The sequence below is a fragment of the Chanos chanos genome, chromosome 2 (assembly GCF_902362185.1).
Source record: "Chanos chanos chromosome 2, fChaCha1.1, whole genome shotgun sequence".
Classification (NCBI taxonomy): domain Eukaryota; kingdom Metazoa; phylum Chordata; class Actinopteri; order Gonorynchiformes; family Chanidae; genus Chanos; species Chanos chanos.
The window spans coordinates 37,269,893-37,297,284 of record NC_044496.1 but is presented as its reverse complement, the minus strand read 5'-3'; the positions used below and the strand labels follow the sequence as shown (position 1 = coordinate 37,297,284).

At 43.7% G+C, this 27,392-nt stretch overlaps 1 protein-coding gene across 1 annotated transcript; it reads right to left on the bottom strand.

The window, feature by feature from the left end:
• Positions 1–15: 15 nt before the first annotated feature.
• otud7a (OTU deubiquitinase 7A) lies at positions 16–27,096 on the bottom strand. Its single transcript, XM_030766536.1, is given in 13 exon segments — positions 16–1,533; positions 2,105–2,189; positions 3,053–3,167; positions 5,125–5,208; positions 6,942–6,959; positions 9,286–9,435; positions 9,757–9,884; positions 12,845–12,957; positions 13,844–13,971; positions 15,742–15,843; positions 17,502–17,720; positions 18,618–18,797; positions 26,994–27,096. Coding segments are annotated over 13 exon segments (2,925 nt in total). The 5' UTR covers positions 27,079–27,096.
• Between the last annotated feature and the right edge of the window lie 296 nt (positions 27,097–27,392).

The following is a 27,392-nucleotide window of genomic DNA, read 5'->3' as shown; positions in this document are numbered from 1 at the left end:
GTGTGTGTGTCTTGGCTATCCAGGCCGGTGTGTCTTGCCCTCCCTCTCCCTGCGTTTTAGCTCCTCCCTGTAGCAATAAGAGCAGTAGTTCTCCGTCTCTGGTCTGCCGTAGAAGGAGCAGTTCTCCCTCTTACAGCGTTTCTGCTGGAAGCAGTACATGGGACAGCCGCTGTTCCTCCCTTTGGTTTTATCGTGGCTGAGCCAGGCGTGTGGCGTCGGGTCTTCGTCGGCGAACTCCAGGCTGTCCCGGATGTCGCCTGCGTCGAAGCCATTGGTGTATGTGTGTGACTTGTGCTCCCCGGGCATGTTGTATGGAAGAGCCTCCACTGCATTGATGGTGCGTACCCCAGACATGCGGGCTGGGCTGTAGCTCTGGGAGGACAGTGAACGGTTCTGCTGGGGGTATGTGGCACAGGTCTTCAAAGTACCCACCACTGGCTTATAAGGGTCATCCTGGAAGCTGGGCGACTGGACGTTGACATCTCGCAGGTGGATGACACTGTGCCTCTGGATGGGCGGGGTATGGCTATAGTGGGCAGACACTGGGACGGGCCCTTGTCTCTTAGCACCGATACTGGGGGAGGAAAATGGGATCGGAGACATGGAAGAGGCGGGGACGGGGGTGGGGATGGGAGTAGAGATCGGGGAGCCCACCAGGGTGGGGCTGTTTCTCTCCTGCGCCTTCATTGTCAGCTGTGGGTTATGGCTCGGATGGAGGACCGGCGAGCAGCTCTCGGGCGGAGAGCTGTCTGAGCGTTCTCTCTGAAACACACTCTCCTGTTCCGGTTTCTTCAAGGCCGCCCCGTTGGTCGAAGCCTTCTTCTCAGCCTCAGCTTTCCTCTTCTGTTCCTGTTCGGCAGTGAAGCGTTCCTGAGCACTACTCAGGTAGAAGCTGATCATCTCCTCGTGGAACTGATGCCGATGGCTGGTGAGCAAGAGCCCGGCAAAGATGAACTTCCGTTCGCCTTGCATGGCGGCCCGTAGAATGTTGAGGCTCAGCTTGACGTCCGTGCTGTATTTCCAGCTCTCCAACGCACGGTCACCAGATGCTTTTCCTGAACCTGGCTGCCTCTCGCCGGGGGAACTCCCCGACGCTCCATCTGTGGGTGAGGGACTGGTGGCCTTCTCTGATGAAGATGTGCTGGCCGATTGGCCAGACTCCTCTTTGCTGCCCTTGCGGGTTTTCGAATCCTTTTTCTTAGGCTTCTGTTCCCCGTTCTCAACGCTGCGGCCGTTTGTTGAGTTGGATTTGCTGATCTTGCCGTGTACCAGTCCACCCAAACCTCCCATGTTCCTCTTCAGCTTGATGCCCAGAGTTTTGCTGAAACTGCCAAGCTTGTTGGCCACTGAGTCTGCCCTGGTTTTGTCTTTGTCCTTGCGTTGCTTTTCCTTGTCCTTTTCTTTGCTGGACTTGCCATTGTTGACGTTGGAGTTGCTGCCGACGGATTCTCGGTCTGAGTCCATGGATTCAGCCAGAGACTGGACATCCTCACCTGCTGAGGCTGTGGGCGACTCCGGCTGAGCCAAAGGAGCCTGAACAACACAGATTATAAATGAGATACTACAGTAATAGTATAGACTGTCAATGAGATACTATAGTAACAGCACGCGCTGTCAATGAGAAACTATAGTAACAGCGTGGACTGTCAATGAGATACTATAGTAACAGCATGTGCTGTCAGTGAGATACTAACAGCATGAATTAGTAACCAAATACTATTGTAATAGCACAGACTAACAATGAGACAGTAACAGAACAGTGTATGGAAATGCAACGGTAACAGTAGCACAGACATACAATTAGACACTAGATTATGTTTGTAGAAACTAGTAATCACAGTAACATCAGACTATCATGAGACTCTATAACACTGCAAAAACCAGCAAATGAATACTATAGTAACCTAGACTGGTTAGACCACATGAGCTGTAACAACCATGGTAATGTTACAACAGTAAAAAACAAAAATATCACCATAACTCTAATACTCAAACAAGCAGGTAATTCAGGCCCTGTTTAAAAAAACTTGTGAGAATCTTTAAACACTGAAATGTATTCAGATTAAGCTGGCCTTTACAAAGAGGCAATGGAGGAGGCACCCACCCTTGTCTCTGATGGAATTCGAATCCACGTTACATTCATGTAGCTGTGCAGAAGATTCAATTTTGCCTCCAGTGACAGAATCAGACTAGAGAAGACAGAATATTTTAATCAAACACTGGCATCATTCAGAGTCATCCTATAACATATTAATGAACTGGCATCTCGTTCCAGGGCTGGAATCAGCTCCGCTTCTTGAATAGTCTGTCTTTTATCTGTGTATGGTTGGAAAAATTTCTCCACCAAGTGATGAAGACAGACAGAAATTAAATCAATGCTAAATTCCTCAGTCACCAAGAGGCGATGAGGCTATTAGTGTCTATTCATCAGTACATTGAGGATTCAATGGAGCATAAGGCTACTTTATTACCTTATATTCAAGAACAGATGTTTGCTAAGGGCCACAACATTTCCTAATCTGCAACCCGACTATGGGTGTGGCAGTTTATATTTCATTTACAGTTGATTAATTGACTTCTTTACGGTTAGTAGCAAGAAGAACACTAGCGAACAAGAAAATTCGTCCATTGAGCCCAATGAAAAAAGAGCCTAAAACCCTGATAATGGAGTGAGGATAATTGTTGGGGGTGGGGGGCTCTATCTGTCCCGGCTGGCTGAGCTTTTCCAGATGAATATGCTGTAATAGTATGTTCTCCTCTCATTCTATACCCTGACCCTGAGGCCTAGATTTAGCTGAGCTAAATCCCTCAAATGCTAGGAATAATATAGCCAGAGAGACCCTCATTACACCTCCTCCTCCTCCTGTCTCTGCTCCTCTTGTTGAGGCATGATGGGTAAAGGGAAGCCATAAAAAGTCTCCTCACTCACCCCCCGCAGCCTTGTTGGGGGGGTGCCTGTCACATGTGTACACAAACACACACGCACATGCACACACACACACACACACACACACGCACACACATCACACACACACACACAGACAGGCCTTACTTGGCCAGCTTGGCGTTGTCATTATCGTCCCTCCCCCACTCCCAGTCTGGTCCGGGGTCCACGGCAAAGTGCAGGGCAAGCAGCTTGTGCTCTGAGTCAGTCAGAGGGATGACGGCTAGGAGAGAAAAGTAGGAGAGCTTTAGTTCTGTAAGAAAAGGGTGGCTCTGGATGACCTTCCAACAAACATGCCAAAGTCTTTCTCCAGAACAAAGATCCGCACTATTAGATCTTTCCTCGAAACAAGAAGTCAGAGGCAAATGTTAGTGTAATACAGGCAAGAGCCTGTGTAGATACAGTAAAGCTACAAAAAGGCTATGATGCTATGAACCGTAAGAATGTGTTTGGCAAAGCTCTGCGCAAGATTAATGTGCACATTATCCCTTTCACATCTCTTAAAAAAAGCCTTTTGAGATGGCTTGCACCATGGTAACAGGCTTCGGTCTCTCTTGTTGCGTTTGAAATGTTTGACTGAAGTGGCACTGTGCTACGCTTTATGACGGCAGACGGTGGAGAGCTCTAGAAGCGATAATGAAAGCGCTGCACTGTGGCAAAACCCATTTTCTCGTGCCATCCACACCACACACAGGAAGATCTGTTTCAACATTAATCACTGAAAATACAAGCCAGACGCGGACGCAGGTTTCCGACACCGTTTGGGTGGAGTCTTGTTTCCTAAACAGACGAGAGGATGACAGAGTCTCGCTCTCCTCCCACTACACTCCTTCTCTCTTTCCCTTCTCTGTCCGACCGATGGCTCTTTCCAAAATAGAGAGGGAGAGGGAGAGAGAGAGAGAAGCTGAGAACTAGCGTCCTCATGACTTGAGGGGAACTCAGCGTGTTAGAGCAGAGGACATTCCTGTCTGGAACACAGTATTGGTTCGTCACGACATCACTGCCATTTCCTAAGATCTGGTGTGGAAAACTTCTCGACACATGGCCCAGGGAATAATTTCAATCGGTCCCCAGCTTTAATCTTACACTCACCATGGGAGCGGGGGGTCTCTTTGTGCCGTGTGTGTGTGTGTGTGTATTTCTGAAGCAGGCCTCCCACCACAGTAGCCAAAATACAGCCACACCACAGACTTCCAGTCTCTACCTCCCTGTTGATTTTTAAATAAGCAAAAGCCTTTTTGCCCTCCACCCAACTCTTCATTCAGAACGCTCTTGCCAAGAGCCAAATCAAAAATGTGATATCAAGAACATGTCACATCACAAGGCATCCACATGTTATTTTCATTTTGGAGACATTTTTCATTCTTCGAGATCTCAAACATCCACACTGTAGCTTCAGGTTGTGAGAAACATTAGTGTAATGACAGTTAATTATTAACATATGGAACAATGTGTATGAGAGCAAACAAGCACATGAGGTCCTGTGCTATTAATGCTCTTGGCTCCTATTGGCTGCAGTAACTGAGTAATTCATTCACACTGCAGACATGGCAAATATGCTTTCCCACATTGCACTATTAACTACAGCCCGTCTGGGTATCTGAAATGGATATTGTGTGAGTGACATCTTTGGGTCATGTTGCAAGGTGTTTTGCTGGTCACGGACCCATGGAAACTCTCCAAATGGAGTCATGCCAGGACAGAAGTCAGACGACCATAGGAGGGAGAGAGAGAGAAAGAGAGAGAGATGAACAGGGCGAGTAGGAGGAACTTTTGATTATGGGAGTTTACTGAAGAGCCTTGCACGTGTCTTTGTGCATTCACATATACACCTCAAACAAAGACAAACATACACACACACACACACACACACACACACAAACCAAAACACAAATACGCACACACCTAAATACGTACGCACACTAACACGCGTTTGCCCAAACATGCCGTTACTCCCACTCAGGCACACACACATGTACATACTATTCCCACAAACCCGAGGTCAGATGGTGGACATCGGGGGTATGCAGGGTTGTGGCCTGACTCCCACAGCGCAGCTGTCTTCTCCTCTCAGCCCAGCTCACAGAGCCGATGGCTGATCTGTTGTTCCCATTTGGGCCTGGTCCAAATCCAAACACTACTACAGCCAATTCAGCTGTGTGGGACAGTGTGTAACATACTGTAGCCATTCTCCCTGCTGGAAACCGTTGGTCAGTGTCCTTGACTGACCTTCTCGAGCGCCATATGCATTTTGGACGTCACATCTAACTGAAACACAAGCAGCCACACCAGTTGCTTCCTAAATGGTATAGTTGGAAGTCCTCCCGGACAGAGCTGAGGAACGGCGGAAACCGAGGGGGAGGGAAAGGGTGGAGGGGAGAACGAGAATCATCACTCATTCTCCGATAAGTGATGAGAAAAAACACAGACACACAAGTTCTATGTGCTTGAAAACGTATGACCCCAAATAAGGTCACTGGTGGTATTGTATGAATAATACAAACAGGATTTGTTGATAGATAACAGGGTTGACAGACTATGACATGCTACATTACCCCTACCACACACAGAAACTTCATTCCTGCCGTGCACAGAACAATACAATTTAGAAGAACAATTTAGTCCAGTCCGGCGTTGGTGTCAGAGCTGCGCGAGATTATTCAGAAAACATACCGTATGAATCATGCATTTTCAATATGAATGTGAATGTATTACCAAAGACTGGCCAAAAGCATTCCAGAGGAGTGCCTTGCTTGTTTCTGTGTGGTTTTCTTCTAAATAGACTCCCTCTAGTGGGTAAAATTACTCACTGCACACATGTCTTCAAAACAATTTTGTCACGCAATCAAATGTACTGATGTGAATTCCAGGATTAAAACAGCTTCCAACGGGAGTATATTTTAAAAAAAGGGCTGTAGTAAACAACAATCATGTGTATAAACACAGCCTTCAGTTTTTACTCCCCTGATGTTTCATCAGATGTCACATGACCTGTAGCACATGTAGCCCATATTCTCACAGCCGCATATAAAGCAAAAGAGTCTGGCCATAAACAGCAGACTTCATCAGCAAGAATGATGCTGTGACGTCAGTTGTAATCAGCCTTTAATGGGAAACACGGTTAAATTTTTTTTAAAAATCTGAGAGGGCGAGCTGGTGGTCTGGGCGAAAAAAAAAAAAAAAGAAAATGCCGCTTTTGTACTTGGAACAGTTGAAAGGGTTGGTTAGTCGATGCCAAAGAAAACCTGGAAGTCTTTTAAAAGTGGAAGCGTGAGCCTGAAATAGCTGCAGAGGTTTTCCATGGGTAGACTGCACTCACACAGTGCTGGACCACAGTAAAGAAAGATGGGCGTTTTAAAGAAGGCACCACTGGTGTGGCCCCCAGACACTAGACTCATTCAGCTGCAGTGAGGGAGTGCACATGTGAATGAAAGAGGGAAAAGAGGTCTATATTACAGCACGATACACCTGATGATTTGACACCTCAGCTAAAAAACACTTTATTGCTGTACTGGGACCCCCCCCCCCCCCCCCCTCAAAAAAAAGGAAAAAGGGGGGGGCATGGGACTCAGCTGACAAAGCTAAAAAGTCACAAGACTTCGAAGACTGAGGTTCCAATTCATTCTCTGTGGCATAACTTCATTTTTTTATGTTAATCTTCTGATCTTCTGACTGGAACATAGAGGAAAAAAAATATCCCTCACTAAAGAGGCATGCATAAAGCAACCTTCATACATGCATGCAGAAGTTAATGCAACAGAACTGGCAGAGGGAAAACAGTTATGCGCTGGTCTAAGAGGAAGGAGAAAGAGAGAGAGAGAGAGAGAGAGAGAGAGAGAGAGAGAGAGAGAGAGAGAAAGAAAGAGAGATAGGAAACACAGTGAAGAAAACAGAAAGAGTAGGGGGAAGTGAGTATTAACAGAAAAAACCCAGAGTGAGGGAGTGGGTCTTGTGATTCTAACTGTTTCCAGGCGCTTAGCAACAGATGACCTCATACCAGACTTCTGAGGGCAGTCTCTTTTACATCATTTATATAAAGAAGAAGTGAAAAGATCTCCCTCCCTTTTGCTCTCGCTCTCTCCCACTCACTTCTCAAAAGCTCATTTCACAGGCGTTCACTGTCTAGTAACTGGAGACAAACCACATCCGGGTAGAGGTGGAATAATTATACAGTAGCTGGTGTGCAATGGCCTCGATCCAGGAGATACAAGAGGCGTACATTATTTTGAGTTACCTTTCATATCCCAGAGAAAATTCATCTACATAGGAGCTCTCTAATCTGTCAGCGCCCTGCTGCTTCAAAACCAACCACAGCCCCCCTGGCTCATGGGGTCAGAGAGTCCAAATAAACAGGAGTGCTCAGATGGCCAGAGAGGACGATGACGCCATCTACTGAACACATCAGAAGAGCCTCTCTACCCATAAATGATTCATTATTCCTTTAAGACACTTCCACAGTGCATCTCTTTCTTCCCGTTTTTAAAGATGACTCCGCTGACAAAATTTGGAAGCGTGCTAAGCCATAGTAAATGAAAATAGAACAAGTTGTCTCCCTTATATCACTGATTTACTATTATAATTATAAAAGCACATTGCAACAGGTCCAGGCATATTGTTTTCTGACACACATGCCTGTAGAGGAGTGTAAAACTATATGGGTCATTAAATTTTTAAGTAGTCTGTGTAAGACTATGTAACTGCACTGAATTTAGGCAAGTCTCGGCAATGTGACTGTTAACTGAATGAAAAAGTATCCATATGACAAACACAAAAATGCACCTCTGACATTTTGTATACTACTTATAAAAAAAGTATATAAGTAATAAAAGTACGCATGAATTTGTACAAAGTCACTCATATTGCTCAACAGTTCTCATGCACACTAATCGGGTCGTACAGAGTCGAAAGATGTAAATCTGCTTGTGGTTGTGAAAGAAACTTTCCATACGCCTACATGGGAAGAGTAAGTTTAGGGTGAGTGTGTGTGTGTGTGTGTATGTGTGAATGCTATCCTGAGTGCTAATGACCAGGCCTCGCAAGTCTGATAGCCCAAATATGAAGAGTCTGGGAGAGATGTGGGGACAGAGTTGGCTCAATGTCCATGTAAATGACAGGCCTGCATCCAGACCACACCACAGAGAGAGAGAGAGAGAGAGAGAGAGAGAGAGAGAGAGATGGTATCAGTCCTATTTGAGGAGGGTCATCACAGACACCTCCTCTGGCGCTTTTCAAAAGATCAGTGCGAGAGGCAGTCAGGTAAAGTTCAGACGCTCACCAGTGGACTGTAACTGTCAGAGAAATCTCTCAAACACAGAGCCACATACACAGTACCCAGGGCTTTAAATACAAATGAAATAAGATTTGCAGATAATAAGTACCCAAAACAAACACTACTCAGGGGTAAATCCTGAGATTAGTTTGTTATTTGCAGTGTTCATTGTTTCGGCTGAGAGATGAGAGGTAGAGACAAGAGGAGGTGGGCAACTGCATCCTTCATTAAGTACACAATCCTCCTGATACGGCAGATATTGACATGCTATAGTTCACTAAAATCTCTCTCTCTCTCGTGCAGACTGCTGTTTGAAGGACCTTGTTTAATAATTGATTATTGGTAATTAGGCATCAACCCCATGCATAATTCACCAGGGATGACGGGGAGTATGATCTTATTCTTAGCTGTGAAATCAAAACCCTATAATTAAAACAGTAAAGGCGAGGCTGCCAGCGACGTGTTCCCTGCCGGTGTGTGAAGCTACTTCCTTCAGTGCACTAAAACAGCATTCTGAATGAAAATGAGTGTAATTAGTCATTTCGTGCAGGCACAGCGTGATTTGAATGTTACATAACTGACCAATATGGAATGGTCTAGCATTTGAAGTATTTTTTGGTTAATTTCTCCCTTTGGTTGGTCTTTGAAGCTATTTCTGAGCACTGCTGTGGCCACTTCATCTTGAGTACACACTAAGATACGTCTAATTTGTTTTTATCTCACCAGTGTGACTGTGGATTGTGGATTCAAACGAGCTTTTCTCTTGGGGTGTCATTTTGTCTTTGTCAAACTTTGACTTTGTCTTCATCTGGGCTGTGATTGGCCATTACTAACAAGATTCTCTGCTACTATTGGTCACTCATGGTTTCACTTATTCATATCAGTGTTTGTGTCAAAAGCAGTGTGATCGGTCAGTTTAACCCCTGTTCTTCAGTATCTGGTCTTGAGCAGTTTTTGAATAGTTTCCTGTGACTGATCAGTCCTACAAGACCTATTACAGGTCTGCCTTTGTCAAAACCACTGCCCTGATTGGCCAGTTCTGACTCAGTCCTGAGTTCTGATTGGTTTGTACCTTGTTCTCGCTGTTGGTCTCTTTGCTCCATTGACACCAGAGCAGAGAAGTGGGCTTGGTCGTATGCCAGCACCAGTGGGGAGCAGTGGCATCGGTTTGGTGGCACCTCCAGGGGCAGATACAGCCCTCCGAAAGGAATGGGAGCAAAAGCTGGAAGGAAAACCAGACGGAAAATTTTAAACCACAAATGAAATATCACCACTGAAACATTATAACTAATGTAACTTTTACCACTTAAAAGTCATTCACCTCCAGGGCTTACAGACTACACAACAAACCTGCAAATAACAGAAAAATGACTGTAACAATATCAATATTTCTATAATACTCAGTAATTTAGTGATGAGACACGTTGGGTAAAGTCTTCTCGGACAGCAGATGGGTGGAGTAGGGGACCCACACAGAGCCCTGCAGTCCCCAAACACTGCCCTCATTCTTTTATCTCAGCATTGACTCCCCTGGTGAACTTACCTTCCCCTCCGGAGTCTCGCAGCATGGTGTCGGCCACCACCACTATGGGCCGTCTCAACACGTGAGCCAGCACAAACACATGGAACTCCTCCAGGCTCTCATAAACCGGATCCTCCGAGTTATCCACCCTGTGGACCACACACAAACACACACACACACGCGCACATACACACACACACACACACACACACGCACATATACACACACACACACACGCACACGCACATACACACACACAAACAAGAAGCTTTTCATTCAGTGGTAGGGTAAACATTTGGTTATCTGTTGTATTCCTCTAGTCAAAGCACTAGTTTTGTTCTACAGTCTCTATGCTGTCTTTGATATGATATCCACTGATTATAGAACTATCATCTCAAATTCCAGTAGCTAATATAAGGCAAAAAAGCTCCTCTCTTCAAACAAACTTCTCTCACATACTCCCGTTCACTCCTTTACAACCACACTGCAACAATTACGATGGAATCAAAAGCTTTTTTTCCATGGTGCTGCACCTGCAATATGTGTGTGTGTGTGGTAAGATAACAAAGAAAGTGAAAGAAAGAGTGAGAGAGAGCAAGAATGAGAGACAGAGAGAGAGAGCGAAAGAGAGCTCTGTTCCTAGCCTAGCAAAGCTTATCCCCTTGAGGGAATGCAGCAAAATGAAGTCCTCACGCACAGAAAGAAAAAAAAAAAAAAAGAAAGAAAAAAAAAAGCCGAGCTGCAAAACGCCATAGCTGACACTAATGAAGAGCCTTTTAATATGTGAATTCCCACTCTCATTCTCTTAATGGGCTCACCATACACCAGGGCACAAAACACAGCTCTAACCTGATTACTTATTATCACAGAGTCAGAGTAGCGCACTGAGGCATTAATCAACACTTCAGTCCTGTTATCAAACCCTGTTCTCCGTTCAGCAAACAGGCTTTCCAAAAACAAATGACGACACCCAAACTTTTTTACGTCGCTTTCGTTCTTCACCGATAAAAATCGCATCAGAGAGGACCGAGGAAATTAAAAAAATAAAAACACCGGTGAGGAAATGGCTCAAAGGGAATTTGGTCCTCTGTTTGATATTCACCCCGCCAGAGGTTAGTGAACACTATAAAAAAGTTGAATATCTGCAAAGAGGAAATACATTTTTTTTTTACACAAATGAAAAGAAATGACTTTTGAAGAGACCTGGAAACACTGAGACATGAACGGATATGATCTTACATGTTTAAGAAAAGCGACAGCTGCGTGGCTGGTCACAGAGTAAGCGTTTTAATTGAAACAAGACCAAATCATGGTGTTATCGCATTCCCATCAGCAAAGTACATTATGACCTGTGGGATATTCTCGAAAGCTCAAGTTACAAGTAAAGAAAACATTGTAGTGGGTCGCTGTTGCTGACATGTCAACTTAATAATGCGAGAGTGACACAGATAGGTGTTAGTTTTCAAATCTGAGGTGTTTTGTGTTAGGTCGAACAGAGCAGATAGACACACACACACACACAAGAGCTGGGCAAGGTTACACACAGCTACAGTGAGTGTTTCTATCTGTGTGTGTCTGGATGGAAACTCTTGAAACCACAGTAAGACAGTCTCTCGCCTGGAGAGGAAACCACAGACAATTCACATCATACAGTTTCCATACACATTCTTTCATGGCCTGAGGTAAACTCACAGGTTCACATGTTTAAGTATATATAAACACATGCTCACACACAGATACTGAGAAAATAAACACGCCTAACTGAATCTCTCTAAAGGGGCTCTCCTTCAAACACACATACTCAGAGTCTAAACTTCAAACACAAACATACAGACATGTGCAAATTAACACTTCTAAACACTGAGACGAGTCACTCTAAAAGACTCCTCTTCTTCACACACACACACACACACATACACACAAAATCACAGAATTAATGCAAATAATTAATGAACCTAACACACTGGGTTTCTCCAAAGACCACCTACTTCAGAATTTTCATTAGTATGACTGACTCTTCACCAAGTATTACTTAGAACAAACAGCCACTAGATGGCAGTGTTTTGTATCAAATTGACACAAACAGCTTCATCTAGAATGTGGTACAGAATCTCTTCTCCATGATGAGGAAGGATGCGGTGCACCTTTTTCTGATTGCACAAAACGCTGTTGTGTACTGGAATAGTCAGCACAAGTGAGGCACTCTTAATCAGATCCTCTCCGGTGTTAATGAATCGGTGACCCTGTATCATGTGGAGGGTCTAATTCCAACTGCTGGAGGTGCTTAATCACCGGTGGCCTTTAATAGCAGTGTAGCAGTGCATTGGCTGTGTGTTAGCATTGCTCAGAGAGATGACAGTCAAGGAGGGAGAGACTGTACATTACAACCAATGCACAGTGCAGTTCACTGGCCATTAACCGGTTTGACCTCTTATCTCCTATAGCATAGTGTGAGATAACTTCCTGTTACCTTAAAGCCTGTCCTGTTCCTACTTCACTTCTGTTATTTGTTTTTCACTTTTCAAACAGGCCTCTCTTCAAATATTTTTTTACCCTCTCGACTGTTTAAGGAATAGCCATAGTGACAGTCCGTCTCTCTCCCTCTCCCTCTCTCTGTCTCTGTCTGTCTCTCTCTCTCTCTCTCTCTCTGTCTCTCTCTCTCTGGCTCTACAGTTCTGTAATCTCTGCCAGCTTAGTTTTTGAGCAGTTTCCTTTGGTTAACCTCAGTTCACTGAACCTCTCTGTTTTTGCTGTATTTGGTGATATTTAGTGCTTGGTCAGTTGATTTATTCTGTGTTTGTTTACTGAATTTTATATTGTGTGAATGTGAATGAAGGTGTGTGTGCCTCTGGCATGGTCTGTCTATGCACGTATCTATGTGTGTGTGTGTGTGTGTGTGTGTGTGTGTGTGTGTGTGTGTGTGAGAGAGTGGGTGAGTCACTAATTTGTAGGATGTGTAAAGACGTGTGTAGGGAGCTCTAAGGGTGTGTGTATGTGGGAAGAGGTTTGTGGGTGTGTAAGCATACATTTGGGTACACGTGTGTATATGTGTGACTGTGAGAAAGAGAGAGAGAGAGAGAGAGAGAGAGAGAAAGAGAGAGAAATTTACCCTCCACTGTTGTTGCCATTCTTGCTGATGTGTGTGCGTGGTTCACTAGAGGCTAATTTCAGGAGTTCATTCCACTCTCTCTCCCACTCTTCCTCTGTGTACACCAGCCCCGACTACAGGGAGAGAGAGAGAGAGAGAGAAAGGTTAATATACACAGAAAAATCATGCTAAAGGAAACACACCCACACATTCTGATACATATATTCTTTCCTCTCTTCTGCTCTAACACTCCTACACTTATAGATATATTTCCACTACCCATGAGAGACTGTCAGAGGCAAACAGCAAACTGTACATCCTCACAATTCTTATTGCTTTATTCACTGGCACTGGAACACTGTAAAACACTCCAGCCATGTACAGTACATGGGAATGTTAAGGTTTTCATGGCTAATACAGAGCTGGCCGTTGGCTACACTTCGGCTGGGGAAAAAATGACCGTCTGATTAGCTCATAGCTGTGCTGTGCAGTTAAGTTAAGCTAAGTGACTAAGAGGCTATGTCCAGTCAGTGCGATACTGTTGCAGTGAGTGTGTGTTAATGTGATACTGTTGCAGCGTGTGTGTGTGTTTATGTGTGTTTGTGTTTATGTGTGTGTTAATGTGATACTGTTGCAGTGAGTGTGTGTGTTTATGTGTGTGTTTATGTGATACTGTTGCAGCATGTGTGTGTGTGCATGTGTGTGTGTTAATGCGATACTGTTGCAGTGAGTGTGTGTTTATGTGATACTGTTGCAGCATGTGTGTGTGTATGTGTGTGTTAATGTGATACTGTTGCAGTGAGTGTGTGTTAACGTGTAACTGTTGCAGCATGTGTGTGTGTATGTGTGTGTTAATGTGATACTGTTGCAGTGAGTGTGTGTTAACGTGTAACTGTTGCAGCATGTGTGTGTGTATGTGTGTGTTAATGTGATACTGTTGCAGTGAGTGCGTGCTAATGTGTTGTTGAGCTGTACAGCTGTAACGAGAGCAGTTTGACAGACAGGAGGTGTAGCTCTAACCTCTTTGTTCTGCTGTGTTTGTTGCCATCTCCACCTCCTTTTCAGAGCCTCCCTCTCAGCTCCACTCTTCATCATGGCATACAGGGACTTCCTCAAGACCAGGTCCCTGTCATGGAACCCCCACATTCCTGAACACAAACACAAACACACACACAGGGAGAGAGTGAGAGAGCGAAAGAGAGACAGAGAGAGAGAAAACATACTTTGATGCTCACGCATGGAACCAATGAAGCTAAGATAGTACAGGTACACATAATGGAATAATATAAGGAATAACTACCATTGTCCAGCCATGTCATCTAAGGTCTGGGGTGGGGACTGAATGTATGTACCAAATGTAGGTACAGTCTTAATGTATTTAATTACATTTCTTACAGCTACTGTACTTCAATCAACAAGTTACTTTTTTGAGAACTTAGACTTTTTAGAAGGTTTCAAATTTTGAAAATATTGTACTTTTACCAATTCTGACAATGTTCTGCCGTGAAAATGTGCGGGACAAAATCTGAAGAGATCCCATAGCTCATGTCTGACCATCTTGTTATCAGACACAAAATTTTAAAATACTGGGAAAATTATGATCACACATACCGCTTCTCAAAATCACCGAAAACGCAAGGCTTTCAGCACTTTTCGTAACAAAAAATGTAATTGAACATAATTTTGGTTTTTACAGTTTCTGAAGATGTTCAGAACATCTGGTAGTGATTTGAAAATGAGCACAGCCATGACCACAGAGTTTGGGCTGGGTTTATCCCTCTTTACAATGACATGATGAATCATTAGCCCATCCGCTCATGAACAGAGGAATGGTATGTAGTGGTTTAGGGAAAGTGACAGGCTGGAGAAAGCTATGGACAGGTTTGGAGAACATTGATGTGGACTACTTCCTCTTACCTACTCATCTCTCATGTTTTGCCTCTAAAATGCATCTTAGTGTTTTATGATAGTGTTTTATGCTGAATATTCATTTAAGGCAAAGCTGACTGATTCTACTCTTGGAGATTTCCTCTCCTGTAGTATTTAATGACAACTCCTAATCGAACACACCTGATCCAGCTAATTAACACTTTTGAGAAATTCTAGAGCCATACGCTGTGTCTGAAATCACTCATTACTCACTATGTAGTGCACTATATAGTGAGTTCACCATTTTGTAGTGCTGTTCGAATGTGTAGTGAGAATTGTTATGGTGCACTCAAAGTATCCCAGAATGCATCGTGAAAAGTAGGGTACAACCGATGTACCCTACATCGATTTACTTAGACCATCATGCATTGTGGCCTGTCTCCTAAAAGGCAAGGTTACAGACTTTACAGACCAATCAGATGCAGATGTTCTGGTGTTTGTCTATGCGACAGAGATAATAATTACGAAAATCCGGTGCATAATTACGCAGCAGCATAACATCCAAACAGTGTCCAGAATGTTACAACAGCTATCTGCCCTTATGCCCTAGGGAGTGTTCTATGCACCAAACACTATATAGTGAGTAGGGAGTAGCGAATGAGCAAATGATTTCGGACACAGCAATAGTGTTCCATGTACAATATTAGAGGCAGGTGCAGGAGGCTAGATCTCCAGTTGGAGGACTGGGCACACCTGGTTTAAGGCCCCATATTAATCAAACTGCAATAATAATCCAATGATGAGAAATAAATGTATAACAAATGCATTAAAAATGCTAACACCCTTTTCCCATCTCACAGTAATAAAAAATACTTTATGTTAATGATGGATAGTTTGTGTTTAAGCGAGGTCATTGAGTTGAATAGCTTCTATTATAGTCTGTGTGAATCTTAAGCCAGTCAACCCTAAAATAGATGAACGCATTAACAAACACAGCAGTCACATCCCTCCCAGAGTTTAAAACCCACGGCTGGTGTAACAGAGCTTACCTAAAGAGGCAGCGTGCAACAGACAGTTGCCGTCTCCAGTGGTGGCCAATGGGAGGAGTTTTTTGCAGCTGGTGCACATGTTGGACCACCAGTTGAGTCGACCTGCAAACACAAAAAAACAATACGTCTGCATTCTAAGGGCACACATTCTAATGTCTCAGCTGCACAGTGGAACAAGTCACATTCACACCTGATACATCATAAGTTATATAACATACATGACAAATAAAACATTCATGAAAGTCTAAAAAAAACAAAAAAAACAAAAACAAAAAATAAAAAAAGATCAGATTTAGAGCATCAGTCATGCTTCCAACTCAAATTTGCAATTTTTGTCCTAATTGATTAACTCGTTGATTCTCAAAGGTTGGTGAAGAGAGGAAGAAAATAACAGGAAAAAAAAATGCTATTCAGATTTAGAACATGTAAATCTAACATGTATATCTAACATCTACATTCAACATCTATATCTAACATAGACTAGTTGACATTTGAGGGTTTCAGAAAGCCTGGTCGTCATTGTATGAAGTGGCTGTTTGCTCCTGTGTCTGCCCTACGGCTAAAAAAGGCCCTGACAGACTCTCTCCCACTGCTTGAACTGGATCTGAGTTCAGGTTAGACCAAGACCCTCTACCTCCTCTACTCTCACCCCCTGACTCCCCTCCTGTGGCCTGACCCCCCCTCACCCAGACTGGGCCCAGAGGCCTGGAGCTCCACCCCACGCTCCACAGCCCTCAGGGCATCTGCCCGTTTCAATTAACATCCACCACGCATGGAAGAGGCTTCCATTGCTGTACTCGGCTGAGAAGATCAAATCAAAAGGCCTGGAGTTTTGAAATGTAGGCTTCTGGATTAGCTACAACAACCAGAGCAGAACAGCCAGAACAGTTTCAAAATTCAAGCCCATTTGACAAGTGAAGATTTAGTGCTTCTTGACATACTCTCTCTGTGTCTGTTGGCTTCTGTTTTCTATGCCTCCCACATCCATGTAATCATATGTGTGGAAGTCTGAGCAAATATGCAGGTATCAGACACAATGCAGGTATGAGAAAACCCTGATCCATAAGTGGCTCTGGTTAAGAGTGGCATCTATGTGGAGCAGTTACCCATAGACTTACTTTCCTCTGGGGAGCCTTGACTGGCTTTCATTTAACTGGGATAAAGACAAATATTTGATAACATCTTAATTATGAACATAATTGGATATCACTCCATACCAACTCTGGTTACTCAACATATGGCAATTATCTACAGCTCTGAATCACAGGGACACAAAACAAGACATTTAGCATAGACAACACAGACAGCAATAAACCATGCTAAAAAAACACAAACAGTAAGCCACACAGACACAGACAGGAAACTTGCCTTCATACTAATAATGCCCACAGGCAAGGTGGATGGTGAACCAAGCACTTTTATGCAAAAGAGTAAAGAGCTAGGATATGACTTTCAGTGTTATTAGCAGCTCTGTCTTATCTAATTCAGTGCATTGTTGGGTGCATATCTATTAAAGTTTTTTTCTGCCTAACTCTAGCTTTAATAAAACAGTTTTCTCTAAAGGCAGGCTGTTGTTCTAAAGCTGTGACATTAGGAACAGGACTGGGTGGTTTGTACTGTCTCTGTGTGGACTTAAACTAGGCGTTGTTTATGATTGCAGTCACATCTGTAGAGTCTGTGAAATGAAGTCTCTCTGTGCAGGTAATCTGAAACCACCACTCATCATAATCCCACAGATTATCATCCAGGCTGTCACTCACCGGCCTGTTCCAGGGCCACCATGGTGGACTGCTCGATGAGGTCTCGCTCGATGAAGCTGCGGAAGTCCTCGCTGTAGACGCTCAGGTCCGGCAGCTGGAAGGTGTAGATGGGCATGTCGAGAGGCAGTTGCTCCCTGGCACTTTCACCCGTCACGTGAAGCCGTGCCAAAGACATGATGGCAGAGCTGGCGTGCGAGATGCCACGCGAGAGACGCTTCTCTGGAGGAGGAGAAGAAAGAGGGACGAGTCCCATTTTTTTTTAGGAAACTACAAAAAAAACCCCAACTCATTCTGAACTTATGGCATCATGGTACTGTTTATGACTGAAGACTGATGATGTAAAGATGAGATCATATTTCAGTTTTATCATATTTGGTTTTTACTAGCTACCTCTGAAAAATGGTTTGTTTCACATGTATGGGTTACTTAATTATATGAGGTTATTATAATATTTTTAGTCCTGGTTTGGTGATAAAGATGAACTTCCCTCCTTCACAGAAGACTTAAGTTCTTATGTCTGTATGAAAAAACCTATTAATGATTAAGGTGAAAATGAAATGTTAGGGTTATTTTTAGATGATTAAAAAACAGGGAACGAGAGAGAGAGAGAGAGAGAGTGAGAGAGCGAGAGACAGAGAGAGAGAACTGAAGGTGTTCTTGCAGATAACACAGATTCACATAAACTTTCATGATCTGAGTTTTACCTGTTCTTTTTTGTTTTGTTAAAAATGAACATCAGAAACGGGTGTGATTAGCCTTAGTTACATTATTATTATGCCATAATTTTATTATATATTCGACTACTGCACAATTATATTAAATGAGAATTATAACAGCCCTCATCATCATCATGTTGAACAGGACGAAGGATCTTTACTCCATCTCCTTCAGTGGAAATGCATCGTATTCAGGCTTTTGTGCTAACCCTACACAAACACCCCTGATCCAGTTAAACAGGCCCTGACAACCAGCTGAGCAACAGAGCCAGGTGTGTTTGACTGGAATAGGATCAAATGCCTGTGCATGCTATAGTTCTGCTGATGCAGAGCGTTTAGTAGTGTGTGTGTGGGGGGGGGGGGTGTATAATCCAGCGCCTGCCGGGAGAGCTGTACCCACCCTGAGTGTTCTCCTCATGTCTCTGCACACATGGTTCCACCTTACTGACGTGCTGGGGTGTGTTGCGCTCAGGGTGCTTGTAGTACCGGCCCTCGTTAAAGACCTGTGGCAAGTTGGCTGTGTGGACCTGCCGCAGCTGTTCATAGTCACTGAGAGCAGCACTCAAGTCCCAGTTTTTACCTGTATACATGCACATGCACACACGCACACACACATACACACACACAAACACAGACACACACACACACACACATGCATGCATGCAAACACACACACACACACACACAAAGAGAGAGAGAGAGAGAAAAATAGGCTCAGATCAAGGCGGCACAAAAGTAGGGCAGTCCCAGAGCTGTGGGAGTAGTTGTGGGGTATACCTGCTGTGAGCTGAGCCCTTTCCCAAGGCTCTACAGCTTTACATGGCCTCAGTGATACATGGCCATCCACTCAGCTCAGACACAATCGCATTAGAGAGTTCTCACAAATATAAACCACAAACACTTTCAGAAGACACCTTCCTACAGGCACATCCTGGCATACACTCATTTACACGCACACATGCATTTATACGCACACATACACATACACGAAAACACACACACACACACACACACAAACACGTGCACACACACACACGCTCGTGCACACACACACGCACATACACACACACACGCACACACACACGCACATACACACACACACACGCACATGCACACACACACACGCACATGCACACACAAACACACACATGCACACACTATACAACTATACAACTGTGTCACTAGGATTCAAAAAACTCCCTGACTCCTTGACAAAGCCTGCACAGTCATAAGAGCTCCACACACAGAGAAGTTTGGAGATGGAGAACAGCCTAACTCATGGGTCAAATAGGTCTTTCCAGCCAATGACTGTCACATTATTCTGAAAACCACTGAATCAAATAACCCCTTTAACACAGATGTGCACCTGGAAATACTACTTTGCTTTATTCACAGAGTTCCAGCTAATACTTATCATGAGCCCTGACAAAGCTTTATTCTGTCTCCAACGTTCAGAGACAACTATAAGTAGACATATCTAACCACATATAGTAGTGGTGGCACCATTTCAATAAACACATCTTCAGAGAACTAAAGAAAAATTTTAATGCCAAGACATGTTAAAGCCGGGCGCCAAGCCTAAAGCTTTGTGACTGAGTGTACAAAAAAACCCTTCTCATGTGTCATTATTACATAAATAGATCCTTAAAAGGAATGATATTAAGAGACACTTAGTAGTAGAGTCATTTTTCATGATTCAGTGACTGGCTTTGTCGGTCATTTTGAAACTTTTGTTTGAATAAGTATTGCCAACTCCCATAATCCTTTTCAACTGCATCCAAATGACGCAGTCTGCCAATTAAAAACACCACAGGCAAACATAATTTTACCTCATATCTCTTTAATGATAAACTAGAAAGATTGGTCATGTTTGAATGACTAACTTAATCTAAACACAAGTTAAGAATGAATGATGAAAGATACCAAAGGCATGGAGAACATATGAAAATATACCAAATCTTACGTCATTTTATATCACAGGTAAGTGAAGACAACAGGAGATATGATACAAAGACAGAGAATTGGCCACACATATTGATATGAACTGAGATGAGCATCCCTGAAGGCACTGAGACTAAAGGAGGTGTTGGACAAAGACAGAACTGGTTGAGGCCAGCTGTGAGGATGAGGAGAAAATGGGAGGAGGAGGTTTAGAGAGAACAGACATGTCCTTTAATAAGAAGTGACAGATGACATGACCACTCTCTCTCTCTCTCTCTCTCCTTCTCTTTCTTTCTCTCTCTATCTATTTCACACACACACTCTCACAAGCACTCTCTCTTTCACACGTGTTCACACTAGCACACACATATAGTCTTTCTTTCTCTCTTTCTCTGTCTCTCAAACAAACACACACACACACACACACACACACACACACACAGAGCTGGCCTCACCTCCTCCTGCTAGTGTCTTATCTCTGTGACAGACACACCTTCCAGCAATGAGAGAAGCAGGTCAGGACTGACTTACATTAGCCCTCAACCATCTCCACTCTGCACAAGCCTTTGTCTCACGACAGGCAGAGAGAGAGAGAGAGAGAGAGAGAAGGGAAGAGAGAAAAGGGGCTGCTCCACCTACAGAACATTGCGATCCCCATGGACACAGGTCCCCATGGTAACAGACACAGGTAATTCCTATCACAGTCTAATACTGAGAGGCGGACTCCTCTTTGTTGAACCTTGTTTGAACATGTTTTCTATGACCTAGACAACTCTTTTCATTTGATTCATTATCAGACGCTGCCTTCCCGTCAAATCACTTCCAGTCCATGTACTGTGATGAGGAGCTGTTGGTGGATTTGATTCTTAAATAACCCAAAACCTTGGGCATGATCACAGGGTCATAGCGACAGTCTGAAGAGGCCTGTCTGTGTTTGTGCTGGACGTGTGGAGTTGCAGGTGGGCATTAGTTAGCAATGGCAACACTAACAGGCCACAAACTCTCCATGCTAAACTAAAGCACTAATGAGGCCCCTGGTAGGCATAATGATTAACAAACAGACAAACTTCATTACCCACAGTTCCTTGTTCCTCTACAAATATGATATCTCTCTATGGGCATGGTAAGAACCAACCAAACTCTGTGTTTTGTGTGTGTGTGTCTGTGTGTGTAACAAAGAGACAGAAAGACTTCATGTGTGAAAACTGACCACCAAACCAGCTCACACCCAAATGACTCGTCCTTGTCTAACACTCAAAGAAGATGCATACAGCGCTGTCCGATAGTCTCCCTTTCACCATTCTCTCAGCAACCTCGCTACAAAAGCCCTTCAACATCAATCAATACAAATCTTATTCGCCTTTATGGATCTCTGCAGCCTTTAGCCAGCCAAACACAATTTAGGGATGAATCAAATGACCACTCAGCACCTCTGACACATGTACTGCGAGGCTTCCCAGCCGTCAGACTTTTCAGTCAATGAACACAAGCCTGAAAAAGCACCGTTAATGTCCTAACTGTTTCGTTGTGTACCGTCCTCAGACTAAAAGTCTGGCCACTGCAGGCAGACCTGTGCTATCCCTTCCAATATGATACGTCCAATAAGAAGGCATTTAAGGACAATGCTCAGAGTTTATTGATGCAATATTTCAGGGTCTTTTTTTAGTAGAGCGCTTATGCCAGTACTGTTCTCATAAGGATACTTTATGCTGTGCTTGGTTCGTCATTTTCAGTCTAATTAGGGTATCTCTGACCTCCGACTGCATTCATTCGACTTTATTAGCCGTGTTCTCGCAATCCCCTCATTCCTCTTTTCTCTGTTCTCTGCCTCCTCTGTTTTTTACTGTCTTTTTGTGTTTTCTGTTTCCTGTCAGTTCTCTCTGTTTTCTGACTGGGCTGTGATATAAGACACGGTTTGTATTACAGACACATATTTTGTAGGGCCAGCAACTGAGGATTTGCTAACACAGTGACCGATTAAGGACCATGTTACTAATTTCATGCACTCCTCTCTCAAAAAAAGGCACACAGTTTATTTAAGTAAATCATATCCTAAATGAACTCCAAAGAATAAAAACCATTATACAAAGCCCATGCTGAATGAGAATGAAAATAAGGAGTGAAATGGGCCTGTTTTTAATGCCACATTTGTTTGGCCGTCTCGACTAATAAACAAGGACAATTTAAAGACAGCCACAGTTGCACTGGCTAATTAACCTCAAGAAGTCTCAGTCATTAGCGTTCTCGTTTTTCATTCTAATTTGTGAAGTGTTCCAGTTTTCTGTGTCGGAAACACACAATGAACAGCAAAGGATCTCAACGCGCTGATACATGCCACTTCAGATACTTTCACACTAAAAAAAAAAATCAATAAAAAAATGGTATGGTGTAACATCTTTACATGATCTTCATTTCAAACACATAACAGCACTATAACAGTATTCTGCCCCGTCATTCAAATTAACACACACCCAGCCAGAGCATGCATTCCTGTGTTATTCTCCTCCAGACCTGTCCAAGCCCAGATAACTCAGGTACTCAGTGTCTGACTGATGTCCAGTCAACACACTGAACTGTATGTGACATTGCTGCAATCATTGTTGCGGAGGCATGTGGGGTACTGTGGTACAGAGATGGATTGAATGTCATGGATACAGGAATTATTGTAAAGATTTCTAATCTGTTTGTGTGTAGAAACACCTTCCTGTTGAAGAGGCTGTGCTGGACAGGATAATGTCAGCAGTACCTTTACTGTCCCCTAGAGGGGGACACTGTATATGTCATCTGCTAAAATGCCACCATCTACGTTAACACACTTTCTTACCACCTCTTCCTTCTGACACAGAGACAAAAGACACAACAGGAAATAAGTAGTACATAAACACATGCACACACGCACACAAAGGAATACAACTACATACAACCACCCGTGCACCGCCCACACACACGCGTGCCCACGAGAAGTGTTTAGGGCTCTTCAATCTCTGTTAAAGAGGGTTTTCCCCAGGGTTACATCCCCATGCATGCTGTGACTCTAATAACACGCACGCACACACGCACATACTTATTCATATGTGCTCCAAAGATGCCCACGCAGCACTCTCTCTCTCTCTCTCTCTCACTCTCTCTCTCTCTCTCTCTCTCTCTCTCTCTCACACACACACACACACACACACACGCACTTTAGCATGGCTAACATGATCCCTCGCGTCTCAACTCTGCTCACACACACCTCTCACACACTCCAGAGGGTAAATGAGGCATTTCACGCTTTGGCACTGAAGCCACAGATGGGTGGCAGCGTTTGGGTGTGTGGAGGCATGGGCAGCAGAGCTGAACATTCAGACCAGTCACTCAACACTGTTCTCTTCACACTCTCACATTTTCATCACAGACATGCCGAGGCCTTTGCATAGACTTACAGAGCTCTGTCTACTTAAAATATTCACACTTAGGAACATTATATTAGCATGCAAAATCAATAACATGAGCTGTGATTGGTGCATTATAGATACTGTGACCAATTGCTGACCACGTTACAGATTTTTCCATGTGCTAATAGAACTGTAAAGCTGAAGAATGTTTGAACTATCAAATCAATCCTAAAATGCACATACAGTAAATTTTAATACAGCAATCACATTCCAAAAAAGGAAAAGGAAATGAAAGAGTGGAAAATTACAGAAAAAAAGGGGTAAGGAAATTACCGGTTTCAGATCTGTATGGCTGTTGTTGACCTTGAATTTCTCTAACAGGAGGGAGTTAGCGAAAGCTAGCACCTTAATCAGCATCCGTCTGATTCAGCCACTCTGGGGAATCCAGAACGCAATCAATGCTACGCCAGCACGCACGTGCAGTTTCACACACCTGCAGTTCATACCTTCCTTCCCTCTGTATGAGCAGTGCAATTCTAAAACTAAGCTGTTACAGATTATACACACATACGCGGAATATGTTTACCAGAACCATATGTGTTTTCTCTCAACACAGCATAAACACCATGCACAGTGCATATGGATGTTACGTAAACAACCTATATTGTGTGTGTGTGTGTGTGTGTGTGTGTGTGCATGTATGTGTGTGTGTGTAGCCTGGGATGCTGCAGACAGCTGGTGCGTCTGGTCCCAGTGGTGTGTTTGGAACTCTCTGTCAGCTTTTGGCTAATAAGCCTATTCCATGAGCGCTCTCTCACTCTCTCTCCTTCTCTCTCTCCTTCCTTTTCTTTCTTTCTCTCTCTCAAACTCACTCCCTTTCTCTCCTTCTCTCTCTATCTCTCACTCTCTCCCTTTATCTCTCTCTCAGTCTCCTCATTTTTTCCTCTCTCTATCTCTCTCTCCCTCTAACCACAACACCCCCCCCCCCCCACCCTCTCTCTCTCATATTCTGTAGTTTAGCAGAGGCAGCGCCTTCCTGGTATCATTCTCCTCAGTGAATCGCTCTCACATCACTACTGACTCAGACTGTGCATATACAAGGGAGGAATGAAAGAAAAACAGAATGGTAAACTGCAATACTGCATCTTTGCTGCGTTATTTATATCTCACTGTGAGCTGTCACATCGGGTGACGAAAACATTTTCCTGTTTCACATTCTGTCACTTTCTGGGAGTGAGCTGAGATTAGACGTGTTCTCACTGGCTCTCTGGGACGTGACAGATCACATGACAACATCAGCAAATAATCAGCAAATGTGCAAATGAACACCTCAGTAAACTGCAACATGCTACAGCACAACATTTACCATTTCTGCATTACGACCTATGATGGTGGATGTGTAAAACTGAATTTATCTATTTGAAGCCTATTCAAAATACCATACATGAAACAACTACATCTCATTTCGTTGTTGTTTTCTTGGTTTCTTGGGATCTTTTATTTACAAAAAAGCAGCATTATGAGAGGAAATGACTTGTTATAGGAAATGACTAGCTAGGGAGAAAATAGCGAGGTGGAGCCATTTGAATCTCATTAACGAGTAGCTGAGAGTCATTCATAAACTGCAGTGAGCGGAGTCTTTCCGGGAACTCCTGCTCAAACTACACCTCCCTGACACCGCCCGCCATCCTCCACCATTTCACGACATTGTCCATTAAGGCCGCGGCTGTGGAGTGGGCTTTCATGGAGACACGCTACGGGCCACGCCGACAGCACGGCTCCAGCTGGCTAGGCATGTTTACCACTCCAGATTTACGCTTGTTTTAAAACAAAGCTTACACTGAGCATTGGTAAATATTTCATATACCTCGATTTATAATTCAAGACAATGCAGTCGGATAATGTACTGTAACTTTACTGGAAGCATATGGGCTGAATTTAACAACAAAAAAAAAAATCGAAATTTAAGTTTCAAAGCTGCAAAGTTTGTGTGTTGCTCGTGTTTGTGTTAGTTGTGGTGAACAAACAATGTAAGGGAGACACTGAGACATCTGAGGTAATAAGCACCTGTTTGTGTGACAATATAATACAGAAACCTGATGATTTATTATAAGCGAAGACTATTGGCTGACCTGAGCAGGGATACTGTCAGGGATACTGAGTTCAGACAGAAAGAGAAAGAGAGAAAGAGAGAGAGAGAAAGAGAAAGAGAGGGAGAGACAAAGTGAGAAAAACAGCTGTAACTATGTGCACTGTCCTGCACTGTCCCCCAAAAAAAGAGGTGTGAAAATGACAGTATTTCTCATCTTGAGTCCTATGAAGCCATTTGAGGAGATTCTAATCTGTTACTAACTCACCTGATTTGACTTGTCTAATAACCACCAAATCCTTGCTGGGTTGAACTGAAATTATGCTGTCAGGTAAGTGCCCAGAACTGGTATTGGGAAAACATGGTAAATGGTAAATGCGATCGGGATCAGATAAAAATATACGAGACCTTCATCTCTCTCTCTCTCTTCTCTGTCTTTTCCAGAGAAAGGGTGTACTAGGAGGACTGCCAGGAACACTCCACTCTTCAATGAGTTTCACTGAACGGACACAAAGGTCTCCCTGGGGATTGTGCTCGTAAAGCCATCACACAAACCTCTAAATCAGCCAACTGCAGGCCCTCGCTCTGCTGCCAATCACAGCAGAGGCGGACCCTAGGCTGGATCCTGGAATAACATCAGCCAATCGGAGCCCCTACCCCAGAGATGCCCAGCTCGGTACCACATGGCACCGCCACCGAAATGCTGCAAACTGACGACATGAAAAAAAAACCAGGCCTAAAATTTACTGCTAAATTATAAATAGACTTGAAAAGTGTATAACTACAAATAGGCCTGAATCATGATGTTGGGGCTATGAATGGGCTTAAAATATACTTGCCAACAAACCAGATGTCTAAAATAGACAGCTTTAAGGCAAAAAACACAAACACACCAATGAAGGACAAAAGTAGGCTGTCCTACAAAGCTACACAGCTAACTACAGGTCTGAAACAAATCACACATCAGTGGGTCCATTAAAAATGCACAGGAGAGCTAGAAGCAGGCTTAAGACTGAGGTCTTACAGTACTTACAAACAGAACTAAACCACAGAACAGATCAGTCAACTGGCCTACAAAAAAAGCACGCAGCAGAAAACAGGCATAAGGGATGTTATCGAGCCAAGAATACGCTGGAAGCGAAAGCCGGACAGCTGGAGAAGCCCTGCACATCAACATCAAAGTAAACAGCACAGTTAAGCACAGAACAGAACAGAACACAGCAATACATCACGTCACATGCTTCATTAAAGCCCAAGACAGCGCAGTTTAGCCCTGACACAATTTACACCTTTCCACAGACACACAACGTACACATCGCGGAGTCGGGGCGGTAAAGGTGATCTGGGGGAGGGGGGAAAATTGATTCCTTACCTTCCAGCAGGTCTCGTGCCAGACCCGGTTCTGCCCCAGTGGACCGAACAAAGTCTGACAGGACCGCGTCCATGTCCAGAGTCATGTGATCATGTGGAAGCGCTGCCCAGCCCGCAGCGCTGACAGTTGTGGTCGCCAGACTTCACGCGCTCATCTGAGAGAGATAGAGAGAGTGAGAGAGAGAGAGAAAGAGAGGGAATGAAGCTCAAAGATGCAGAGACTCCAGTCAGGTCTAGTTTTCTATGTAAACTGTAAAGAGTCACTTACAGTCAGAACTACTGAACAATAACAATGATATGAATGATACATTTTCTATAGGGCAGGATTTCCTATAGAGCAAACACACACACACACACACACACTTGTCCACTCTGCAACTATTACACATAATAGACCAGA